Source organism: Cnephaeus nilssonii, assembly GCF_951640355.1.
Source record: "Cnephaeus nilssonii genome assembly, chromosome: 13".
Classification (NCBI taxonomy): domain Eukaryota; kingdom Metazoa; phylum Chordata; class Mammalia; order Chiroptera; family Vespertilionidae; genus Cnephaeus; species Cnephaeus nilssonii.
In genome coordinates this window covers 26,928,692-26,942,102 of record NC_137084.1, presented here as the reverse complement: position 1 = coordinate 26,942,102, position 13,411 = coordinate 26,928,692, and the positions used below count along the sequence as shown (strand labels likewise).

General features: G+C 37.9%; 1 protein-coding gene across 1 annotated transcript; it reads right to left on the bottom strand.

Moving 5' to 3' along the window:
• Positions 1–373: 373 nt before the first annotated feature.
• Positions 374–4,771, bottom strand: FANCF (FA complementation group F; the record flags this gene model as incomplete). Its single annotated transcript, XM_079788939.1, has 1 exon — positions 374–4,771. The coding sequence occupies one exon, from the start codon at positions 4,769–4,771 to the stop codon at positions 3,689–3,691; it is 1,083 nt and encodes a 360-aa protein (XP_079645065.1). The 3' UTR covers positions 374–3,688.
• Between the last annotated feature and the right edge of the window lie 8,640 nt (positions 4,772–13,411).

Genomic DNA, 13,411 nt, shown 5'->3' with positions numbered 1-13,411 from the left:
AGAGAATGCGCGCCTCCAACCTCATCCTCACTCCTGGCTATTAATGTTTATGTAGAATACTAAATATTTTTGAAAATTATCAAAGATTGCACAAGTGGATTTTTAAAAAAACAAGGTAGAAAACATACATCCTTTCTGCCAAGCATATTTATTATAAAATTATGAAATCTCATCTCTAAAAGAGACTATAAAATAATTTGTAACCTACATTGTTTTTGGTATTCTTTATTTTGATAGTCAGTTTGTTAGTGTATATTATTTGAAATTTGGTATAAACATCCATTGTGGATTTTAATACAGTTAATATTCTTAAGGTGTGTAATATGCCTTAGAATAGCAAAGAATTTTTACCAATTTTGTCCCTGGGCACATCTATCGTCAGTGACCGTTAACAGTATGCTATTTTCTTATTCTATTTTGGCATATTGTCAATGCTCATAAATATATGCATAGCCTCAAACAGAATATCTTACCAAATAAGTATTGATAATGTGTCAGATTCATGGTATAACATGAATATTTCAATAGCTATCCCATAGAGATTTATACAATTATGGAGGGTAAAATATCCAATATGGAGCTACACGAATATCTATGCCTCACATATTGCTTTTCAGATATAGTTTCTTTTAAGAAATAAAAAATTTGGTTCATAACATAAAAATATATAAGTTAAATAAATTGGTTTTTAAACTTTTTAGTGCATTATAGTCTGACATATTAGTAGGTGATCAATGCTTATTAAATAAAGAAATGAGTAAAAACTTGCAACACAAAAACTGAAGAGTTAGATATAAAATGAGCCTTTGTAGTGATTAACATACAATTTTTTAGAAGTTTTAGAATAAAAATATTTTAAATAGCAATGAGTAAAACCAAATTTCATATAAATCCCTAATATTGAGAGTATCAGACTTCATTCACAGCATAATACTATTTGTAGAATATATGTACATATAAAATATAAACTGATTATTCACATTTTATATCTCTATGCTTATACTTCTGAATTTCTACATATACAAATTTTTAAGATTAAACCCTGATCATTCATGAGATAAAACAATAAAATCACAATAGACTCTAAAACACCAAAGTTCTTTTGAACTCAAACCTTTATCCCAATATTAAGAGTAATGAAGCTTCAAGAGACAGTTGTATACACATTAATTACTGTAATCATTCAAGCTACTTTCCCTTAGGGCCACCATATTTCTAAGTCAAAAGGGCATTCTTAGCCCACTATGGCAATTAGTATCTGATAAATGATGCTACTGCCACACTTCTAATATAGTGATTGATCATTTCCAATTAATTCCTGAGAGAAATCAATGATTCCTTCCTGAAGCATTTACATTAACTAATCTATGTTAATACGAATACTCTATATCCATAATTTGCTAGGGAATATGGACCATTCTATTTATAACTGGTTACTATTTTAGAGCTTTGGTATACTGTTTCAGAGCTCAAAAATATATATAAAAGCTATAAAGATCAAGTAAAATTGGGCAGTTTAACCATAGCAAGTAATCTTTGCATTGGTAAATGTTGATCAACCTCAAATTCAACAAAGTGTTGAAAAATTTGTCAAATTGTTTGTAGCTTAGAAATGTTACCATATATTGGGGACCCTACTTTTGTATGGATTTATACTCCTTGTATCTACTACTAAAATGACTTGCATTTTTGAAGCTATAACTTTAAGAGTGCTGTAATCAAATGTTTCCTCTACTCTTATTCCTTTTATTTTGTTTGCTCCATTTCTAGTGTGAGGGCCTTGGGTGTTCAAGCAGCACAAGCAGTGTTGTCCTCACTGAGCTTATACTCTAATGGAAAAGACAGAAACACATCAACAACACTAAATGGGATTCAATTAATAGGAAAATGGGTGGTCTGAAGGAAAACAAGAGTGTGATATATTTAGATAGAGGCATTATGGTGAGAAATGAAATTAAAGTGAGCAGTGAAGGACCTGGGTGATAACATTCTTGGCTGAAGGAATAATGAAAGTAAAGGTTCTAAGACAGAAAAAAGCTCAGCCTACTCCAAGAACTGAAAAAAGTCCTGTATTTTGGAGTCTATAGAAATTGGCTTAGTATGGAATTCCTTATCACTAAAAACAAACAGAAGGTGAATTATGTGGGTATATTAGTGTAGATAGACGTAGTAGTAAACATCTGCTTAAGTTCTCTTCCAATTACTTCAAATTTCTCAGTGAATGTGCGAGTCCACTACTTGAGCTGTTAGGTGGAGACAGATTGTAGAGATGCAGTAAAGTATAGAAACCAGCTAACTGCAGTGATCTGGCAGAGATATGATGGATGAATGACCATATAAATGATCAAACCAGGAAACTTTAGAGAATAAAAGGGGACACTTGCATTAATTATGCCAGGACAACAGGCATAACTCAAATCTGTCCTGAGCAAGCAATAATTTATGGTCATCCTAGCCTACACTAGGGGGATGAGCAAAAATGGAGATAAGGAAAAATATATGGAAGGAATGTGAGGGTTAGAGAAGAGGAAATATTTTAAGGTAATTCCCAGTTTCCGTCTATTTATTGAGAAACACATGGGAATAAGCAGGCTTATAAGTGGGGATATAGATTTGTTTTGGGTATGTTATGTCAATTGGCTTGTGAGACATTTATATGGGGATATTGGTCATGAAGCTCTGATAAGAACTCTGGGCTGGAGATATAAATTGTGCACATAAGTAGTATTTAAATGGATGAGAACACATGGGAATCAGACTATTAAATTCTGCAAAATCCCAGGAAAGGTTGATTAGGGGAGAAGTTAGCCAGAAAATCAAATTGAGAAAAAGTAGCTAGAAACCTAAGAGGAAACCAGGATAAAGTAGTATCACATAGGTTTTGAGAATAGAATTTCAAGCCTAGTTTCAATAAAAGGGAGGGGCCAAAATGTCTAAAGTTGCAGAAAAGTCTAGTAGTTCTATACAAGAAAAATGTTCCTTTGCATTTGGCATCATGGAAATAATTGTGACCTTGACAAGAGTTATTTCATAGGAGTATTGAGGACAGAAATTAGATTGATGTGAGTTACCATATCTGACAACACGTTGGTTAAAGAAAATTCTTCAGTACTGGTGAGTTCAAACACTGTTCTTTGAAAACTACGTTTGTTTTTTTATTCTTACCTGGGGATATGTTTTGTTTTTAATGCCTTTTCTTGAGAGAGAGGGGGGTGGGGGGGGTGGGGGGAGAAACAATGATGTTTCCCATACTGTCAGGGAGCAAACCTGTAGCTTAAGTATGTGCCCTGATCCGGAATGGAACCTGCAACCTTTTGGTATACATGACAACCTTCAACCAACTGAGCCACAGGCCAGGGCGAAGTAGTCTCTTTTCAGCATTCTTAGAAATGGTCCTTCTAAAAAAGCAAGCTATTGTTAATTGTATGGCTTTAAATAGGATATTTCCAACGTCATCTCCTCTATCCAGAAAATCCATGGTACCACAAACCAATCTTCATGTATTATAATTACACCTATTATAAATTAGTACCTAAAATGTATTTTGGACACATGAAAGGATAGATTTGGTGGCAACACTGACATTTTAATTTTGTAAACCATATATTTAAGTAATCAATGAGAATGTTGCCCACATAGAACTGGGCTTGGGCCGAGACGTAGAAGTTGTCTTTTCCCAAATGCGACATCATGCACCACTCCCAAGAGCTAACAGCAGGTCCGTCCAGATGCTAAGGCCAGGGACTTCAAAGCCTCCATCCTGTGCCTTACAAGTCTCCAGGGCACGCAGAACTTCGTCTTTCAGAGGCGAGGGGGCCTGACAAAGGCTTTGAAACCTGCTGAACAACTCCTCCCAGGGCCCATCTCGGGCCTCAGCTCCAACCCAAACGCCCTTCTGCAGATCGTAGTGCAGCTGTCGACCCCAGTCCGTCAGCTGACCCAGGTAGACCGGGAAAAGCTCTGGGTGGCGACCCACCACCGACGTTAAAAGCCCGGCTGGGAGGCTGTGGCAAAAAGTAGCCACGGTGTCTGACTTCCCCAGAAGCCACTGGACCAGCTCGTGACGCCCCTCCTCTCCCGGGGTTTTGGGGCTCTTCAGTTCCAACTCCTTTTGGGGGGGCCCGGGGGGCGACGAAGGCAGCAACAGTGCGGCCGCTATCACCCCCAGGAAGTTGCTCTGGGGCAAGCGCTCCCACAGGCCGCTGAGCAAGCGGCGGGGGCCCTCCGCTGCGGCCTCGCCCACCTCCTGCAGACGCCGCAGCAGCAGCTCGGCCTGAGTCTGGATCAGTGGGTCCTCCTGGGCGGCCGAGTTCTCTCCGAAACCGCTGGAGCGCAGCAGGTGGACGGCGGCCCGGCGGCGGGCGAGGAGGGCCAGGCGGTCTTGGAGCGTCTCCTCCTCGGCGTCCCGGACGCCGGGGCCGGGGCAGAGCTGCTGCAGCAGGCAGCGAAAGGCGGCATCCCCGAGGGCCCGGTTCCCTAGGAGGCGCTGAGACAGCAGGAGGTCGCAGCGCGCCAAGGCCCGGAAGCTCGTCAACCCGGGGAAGGTGGCGGGCCCAGAGCCGTCCTCCCGCCTCCACCGGTCTTGCAGCCGCCGCTCCAGGGCCCGGCGGATGCCGGCATGACGGCCAAAGCGCCTGTAGACGTGGCGCATGTAGCGAGCCCACTGCAGGGCCCTGCGCACGGTCGCGGGGTCCCAGCTGCGGACGTGGGTGGTGCGGGAGACGGCCAGCACCTCTGAGAAGCGCTCCAGCTGCTGCGAGAGCGACTCCATGGCGGCGCGCGAGGGCCCGACTTCCGTTTTCACCCTGGAGACAGCGACTCCCTGCGAGCTGATTGGCGTGTCTGTGGAACTGATACGCCTCCCTACAACGCTATTGGCCCAAGACGCTGTCAATCTGACAACTCCACACTAATCCGGGTACTTTGAGGCATTTAAACTGGAGAAACTGCGAGGCGGTTTTACTTTGGCCTTTGAACTCTTAGGGGAGGGAGAGTAAGTGCAGGGCGTCCTAGCGAGAATTCCAAGAGCCACGTGAGAGATGCTCATTTAATAAAAATGTTATTAAGTGAAAATTTTAGATCAATTCACCCTAGTGAAAATGTACTGACTCCCACTAATTAATACCAGGCACTATGCAAAAGTCTGCACCGTGACATTGTTCTTTCATTATTAAAACAAGCCCTGGTTAATTGAAACGAAAAGTAAAATAAGATATTTTGAGAGTGAGACCACAGTCACATAACTTCTATTATAGTCTATTGTTATAATTGTTCTGTTTTATTATTAGTTATTGTTAATCTCTTACTGTGCCTAATGTATAAATTAAGCTTTTTTATAGGTGTGTGTGTATAGGAAAATACAAAAAACATATATAGGAATCATACTGTTTCTGTTTGCAGCATCCGCTGGGGCGTCTTGAACGCATCCCACTCAGATAAGGGGGACGAGGACATGAATGTAGTATAGTGTGCACTATGAATATCAGTACAAACCTCCCACTTCTTGATTATGATTTCTAAATTCCTGGGTTACAATAAATTAGGAGAGAGAATGCAAGAGCAAATTTCAGGAGATTTTGTTAAAATCTGACATTAATCAAACCATGGGAATTAAGCATCATGAATAACTAAGGATTAATCAGTGATGGGCAACCTTTTGAGCTTGGTGTGTCAAACTTTGCCAAAAAACTGAGCATAACTCAGGTAGTGTGTCACTTTGAGGAAAAAAACTAACTCCAAGACTCTAGTCGCAAATGTTTCATCCTCAGGAGCAGCAAATGTTTCATCCTCGGCATGCAGCCACGTGTCATCAGAAATGGCTACGCGTGTCAGTGCTGACACGAGTGTCATAGGTTCACCATCACTGGATTAGATAAAGGTGCTTTCACGAAGTGCCAACCTCATCGGGTTCTGGTGAAGATTAAATGAGATAATAAGTGTAAAATGCCATTCTTGATATCATAGTTTTCTTTTAATATTCATTCTTCCATCACCTCACCCTCTTTGCATAATAACAATGCAATTCTGGATACTGATTCCAGCTCAGCTCAAGGGAGTAAGGCCTGATAATTGTGAGTCAATCATTTTAAACTATCCCTCCTCTTAATTCAATAATTAATTTAGGAAACCAGTCTTAAATCTATCTATGTATAGCATTTTTTCATAACAAAATTTTTCCAGAAGTGTCCAGGTGAATCAGTTCCAATCAATTAGGCCTTAGTAAGCAATCAGAGGAAGTAAGACATAGGGTTTTTATTTCTCTGTTCTCTGCTAAGGCATCGGTAGGTATTCAAGCTTCTTCCTCAAAACTTCTAAGAGGCCTGCCTGAGCTTCTGATAGCACATATTGCTCCCTGCAGCCCTAGAATATTCCTGCTGTTGCTAAGTCCTGGATGCCCTGGCATACCTTGTAGATTCCCTTAATGCTGGCCCATCCCTATGAATACTGCTCTGTTAAATTTTCTAAATCCTTACTGACTGTGCTTGTTTCCCACCATGACCTTGATTGAAACAATTCTCTGAGTTTTCAACCATTCTTATAATTAATATAAGCCTGAGAGTCATAATATTATCAATCATTATGTATTTTGGGAATGTTGAGTAGTCAAGGGCTGTGATTACCAAATACTAGCATTGTCATACACTTCTGTCAAATGTTACTGATACGTAAAAAAAATATATGACAGAACAAAGTAATTTTTTTCATAAATGTAATTAAATAAAAGGAAACCACATTTATAAAGTAATGGTGCCCAGCAAGTGTGGCTCAGTGGTTGAGTGTCATACCATGAGCTAAAAGGTCACTGATTTGATTCCCAGTCAGGGTACCTGTCCCAGTTGCTGGTTCAATCACCAGTAGGGGGCGTGCAGGAGGCAGCCAATCAACAATGTTTCTTTCTCATTGATGTATCTCTCTATCCCTCTCCATTCCTCTCTCTCTAAAAATCAATAACATATTTTAAAAAAATAAAGTAATGGTGATATTAAGTGGTCATTTTGTGTTTTCTTAACTTGGAAAAAAAAGTTTGAAATTATTTTAAACACCTACTTTAGAATATGTATGTGTGTAGAAATATAGATAGATCATAAATCAGTGAAATTAATAATTCTGAAAATCTCCTGTTTAGTGTGGGAAATGGTAGAAGTGTTTGTAGATGGACCCAGCTTGTGAAGACTTTGGAATACTGCACTAAGGAATAGGGTCTGTGTTGAATTGGCATTCAGATGCTATTGATAATTTTGGAGTACAAGAATGACATGATCATATCTGTTATAAAGCAATGTAGAAAATTGGTTGTAGCCAGCTGAGATGGAGGTCCACTAGAAAAATATTGCAATAGTCCAGGTGCACAAAATGACAGTTTTACTAAGGAAGTGGCAGAGAAAATAAGGAGGGATGGGAGAGAGTCATGCTAAGATTTGAAAATTCTTTCTGAAGAAGAATCTATAGACCTTAATGGAGAGGAGATGCAAAATAATTCTGCAAATTGTAATTTAATTAATTGGGAAAAGTCTCTTTCCTTTTGGAATGGAACAAGAGATTGATGTTGATTTTGACTAATGCCAGTAATTGGAAAAGAGAATAAAAAACTCATAGCAAAGCATGGCTTAGTGGAAATTCTTATAAACTAGTTTTTTTTTTGTTTGTTTGTTTTTTATCCTCACACTCTTTAGGATCCCCTGGTTTAGCATATTACATAATAGAACACATCATTAGTTAATACTATGTATGGTAACTCCAGAAGACATAATGATTACATGAGAGTTGAGTTATTAAAAATGCGATTGAATTATGTAAAAGGAATAATTTAAACAGGAATATATCCCCTACCTTAAATAATATCCAATTCAACTTCCAGAACCTGAGTATTTAATTTGCTATCTCTTAGATTGCTAATATTCAATACTTAAATACTTGAATTAATCCCACTGGGAGAAGTTCTGCTGACTGAGTTTTATCATTTATATAATTTCCCACTGCATAGATACCTGTTTTGAAAAAAGTAATCTATATATATAAAAGGCTAATATGCAAAGTGTCCCCTTGGGAATTTAACCTGGAGACTGGGAGTTCGATCGCTCGCTATGACGTGCGCTGACCACCAGGGCACAGTGCGGAATCAAGGAAGGCCCTGGCTGGCAGTCAGAAGGTCCCAATTGGCCCTGATTGCTGGCCAGGCCTAGTAACCCTACCTGTGCATGAATTTCATGCACTGGGCCTCCAGTCTCTACATAAGAAACAATGATGACAGCTCTACTGACAAATTGAATAAATAATATACACTTTTGAACTACATGTCAATACACAGATTATACACCCTCCTCTGTGTATATGTGTATATTTGCATAGAAGTAAATGGGATGATAGTCCTAAGAAGGTACTTGAACTAAATAATTGAACTACATTTAAGATTTAGTTTTGCTTTTGCATTTTTTTTTCTAATGTCCAAACCAGAAAGAAAGAAAAAAATCAGGATCTCTCTTTTCTTTCAAATTAGAAGTTTGATTTCATGGAGGAGAGCTCTGAGCTCTGTAATAATGTCTGGATGCCCTTATTTTTATCCCACAGTTATCAGTATATTGCTATATAAGAACCTGCCAGCAAAGGCTTTTTTTTTCTGGTTCAATAACGTTTTAAATGTCTGTTGTTCCCATTTTCAAGTCTCCAAAACTTTTATGTGAATTCTTTCAGCACATTTTTTTCATTATGTCCCGACTTTCTTTTTTTTCTGGATGGCTGAAGTTTCCAGACATATAACCAGAAATGTCCTAAGAGAATTAATATATAAAAAACTAAAGCTAAGGACATGGAAAGCAAAGAAAAATATCATGTAAAATACACAGATATACCTGTAAATTCATTTTAAGTTTTCCTTTAAAAGGTAATACATGAACCTAATTTTCTTTATTAATATTCTCTCACTGAGTAGCAAATATGGTGGAAAGGTACCAAGAAATTTGTTTTTTAATAACTCCCAGATCCAATATGAGTTCTTAGATTGGGCTAGTCTGTTAATATCATTAATGTCAAGGACTGTTATTGCCAAAGATTTCTAGCATTTCAAAATAAACTGGCTGAAATAAGCCAAACAAGTGATTAAAACAAAATTCACAATATCACAGAGATGTTTTATTTGAATGTAAAAAATATTTTTGGTAATGTTTTTTATCAGTCAGTTACCAAATTTTAAGTATAAAGAAAGGCTCTAAGGGAATATTCCATCAAATTTAAAGGGCACACTTCATTTAAGTGGAGAGGGGTGTTTGAAGCAAAAGTGCCAGAATCTAATATTTCTTTTCCCTTTATTGTTCTGAGTGGATGAATGACTTATAATTTTCTAACAGTTTGCATAACTTTAACAGATCTAAATGGGTAAAAGCTCCTATTTCTTGTTATTTTAGAATAGGACATGTCTTCATCTTTCTCTTAGTTTATACACTGAGTGGCCAGATTATTATGATCTCTGAACGCATAATAATCTGACCACTCAGTGTATATCCTATATAATAAAAGGCTTATATGCAAATTGTCCCCTTGACCAGGAGTTCGACCAGCAGGCAGGCCGGCCAACTGCCCATGTCCCCTCGCCCTGGCCAGGCTGGCCAGACCCCACCCATGCACCGGGCCTATGAATTCATGCACCGGGCCTCCAAAAAAAAAAATATATATATATATATATATATATATATATATATATATATATATATATATTGCATTCAGAGATCGTAATAATCTGGCCACTCAGTATATAATTTTAGTATGCATCTGCTTTATTGATGCTCTGAAGAGAGGAGGAGATATATACATAGAGCAACATCTCTGTTACCAGGATGTTGGTAGTACCTGGATCCATTTGAAGACTTTTCAGTATTCCATGACCCATTCAGCATGTTAGAAAATGCCAAGAGTTCAGAACAAGACAAAATTACTGAGGGAGCTGTAGTGATAAAAATAAAGGCAAGAATTAAAAAGAATTATGTAGCCGATTACATTTGACTATATAGTGGGGGAAATATTGAGACATTTTTCAGAGAAATATTTTCCTAAATAATAATGTTATTGAAATAAGACAAAATTAAGGATTGCAATCAGTAACATAATTTTAAGCAAATAATTGCAAATTTCATAGTAAATATTTTTGTTTGTGAAAATTATAATTTTTAAAGTGTAATATTATTAACTTTTTCTACTTCAAATAAAGTTTCTTTTCTGGGTATTTTTGGTTATGAAAAATATTCATTTTATTTTATTCATTTAGTGGGGAAAAAACAATTTGATGTTCATATTCTCTGCCCAACCATGAGACGATCACTTAATAACTACAATTCTATTTAACAAGAAATTATTAAAGTGAACACCATGTTCTTTAGCTCTTCAATGGAATTACGTTAATTAGTTTGTTTACAGGTTTTAGTAAAAAGAAAAAAAATTGCTTAATTTTAACAGGAAGACTGCATATCTCTACAGTGTGGCTTAAGATCAATTTACCTTTTATTGCCTATACCAGCTGCAAAATTTTCCCTTATTCTTCCCTACTTTAGAGAGCCTAGGGGATACTAAATGTAGCTCTCATATCCTAGCAGTCCAAGTATTTTCAACTTTAAATCTATGTGTTTTACATTTTGTAGTCTCATTACGCATATGGTTGAGGAACACAAACTATGACTATTAATCTGATGTCCAAGTGGTAGGAAATTGGAAGGACTTCCAGCATAGCATTAAAGGAAACAGGCAATTGAAACCGCCAGAAGAAAAATCTATTTTGAGAAAGATGTGTGTTTTGGAAACAGAGTCATAAGACATTTGACTATGTTAAATTATTTGTGTATGGTATGTCTTTTAGAAGGTAATTCAGAAATAAAAAAACTATTTCATATACCAACCATGGTAGATGGCTTAGTTAGGTAGTATTTGCACACTGCCAGGTTTGCTTCCTAATTCTAAAATGTCTTCCCTCCCTCCCTTCTTTTTCCTTTCTTCCTTCTTTCCTTCCTTCCTTCCTTCCTTCCTTCCTTCCTTCCTTCCTTCCTTCCTTCCTTCCTTCCTTCCTTCCTTCTTTCCTTCCTTCCAGCTTTGAAGAATACAAAGCACTCAGAAAAAGGGAGCTAATATTATTTGTGTAGTGTAGGAGCTCAAAAGTAGTCAGAAATATATACAGGCTTTATTTTATGATGCTTCCTTAAAAAAATGTACCTTACCTTTAATTTGACTAGTCTTATTTTTATCCCAGGAAAAAATCTGTTGTTTCCTTTCTCAACTATTTTGTGCCTCATATTTCTTAGGCTTGGAACCATTTTCTTCACTTTCATTTCACATGAAACACTTCCTTCTATGCAACACATCAAATCCTACCTCTTTTATGAGTCTTTTCTGATAGCACCAGCAGAAAGTAATCTGTTTCACTTTCAGGTTTCCTGTAACACCTGTGGTTGCATTGTTAATTTGTCACTTACTATTTACTGCCTTTTATGACAAGTTAGGTTCTTTTTATGACCCAAATGTCTAATGACATGAGCCTACTGAATTAATCACCACGCCAGGCATATTGCTACCAGGAGAATTCAATACACCAGGTTCACTGTGCAGGGTCCCTTCTCCACAAAAAGGGCAGGAACACACAGCCCAATTACATTTTCAAATGGATATGTTTATCTTAGCTCCACCCTAACCTTTCTTAATGGAAAGACTGTGTCTTAATGGTATTTTTAATGTACACATTGCTTCCTGCAGTACCTTACAGGATGTAGGAATGCAAGGTGTTGGAGGGGAAAGAATATGTCCTTTCTTAGATGGTGAGACTTCTTTTCATTAGACTTTGAGCTCCTAAAGGGGAGGGTCTAACTAAGTCTTTGTATCCTTGGTTCCTAGCATAATCACTGACACATGATTGGTGTTCACCAAATTGGAGCTCAACAAAATTTAGGAATCAATCAATACCAGTGTTTGTTATAAAGTTGTTATGAGGACTCAAGGAAATCATGTTTGCAAGGCACCTAGCACAGTTACTAGCACATCATCTACATACAATTGATACTAGAGGGTTCTTTTCCTCCTATCATTGAAGTGTGTGTGTGTGAGAACTGGTAGACAGAGTAATGAAAAGGGTACTCTAGCTTTGAGGACTGGAAAGATGAAAAATATGAGGTGGGCAAGATGCATTTGGAAAGTATTTATCTCTTCAACTGATACGTTTTGAGCCCATATTATGTGCCATGTTATGTTCTAGGGATATAGGAATGAATAAAGTAGAGTCTGTATTAGCAAGACCCAGTCTAAGAGAAAAGAAAACTCCGAATAGTCCATAGTCAGAGGATTGCGATACTGGGTATGGCCATTTTAAACATGGCCTTAGAAATGTTGAACACTCCTCCCATTGAAAACACAGATTTGTGACCGATTTGACCAATAATACACAGTGAAGGGATGCTGTGTGACTCCTGAGGCTAGATCCTAAAACAGCAGGCAGCTTCCACCCAGTTCTCTTAGACAGCTTGCTGTCAGAACATTCCTCTAACAACACTTCCTCTAGGAATCTGGCCACCAAGCTGTGAGAAGGCCAGTTCACCTGGGGAAACCTTCAGTCATCCAAGCCCAGGCACCAAATATATGAGTGACAAAGCCTGCAGATTATTACAACCCCTAACTGTTTCCGTTTCTCCACTTGAGACCCCAGGCAGAGGGCAACCATTTCTCCAGTGCCCTGTCTGATATTTCTCAGACTTCCTTAGCAAAAGTATGTGGTAGTTGTTTTACATCACTGAATCTGGGGTGGTTTGTTGCATTGCAGTAGTAACTGGAGCTTAAGGTGATAAAGATGAGGTCATTATTACTTAACTAGAGGCCCGATACATGAAATTCATTCAAAAGTAGGCCTTCCTTCCCTCAGCTGCTGGCACCAGCTTCCCTCTGGCACCTGGGACCCTGGCTTCCCTCGCAGCACTGGCTTCATCCAGAAGGTCATCTGGAAGGACGTCTGGTCTAATTAGCATATTATGCTTTTATTATTATAGATGGTCTAATAATATTTTAAAACCCCTCTTGTTGAAGTTATTTAATTAATTTTCTTTTAAAGAAAGTATAAAATAACTTGTAAGAACTTGTAGGTCCAAGTAATGAGAAATAATTAATAAATAATATAAAAGTTACCTATTTTTTTCTGATAAAGGTGGTATTTCCTTCCAACATGAAGAGTCTCCTTGAACCTTTATTATGATACTAAAATATGGTTCATAAAGAGTTATGGTTATCATAGAGCAGTATAACTATTCCTCATGGTTAGAAAATGAAAATTATCATTATAGGAAATAATATGCAATTATATAATGCTTACACCTCAATTAATTGAATTGAATCTTGAGTTATGCTATTGAGTCCAAACTTTTTAATATGGTATTTAAGGCCATCCCAAATC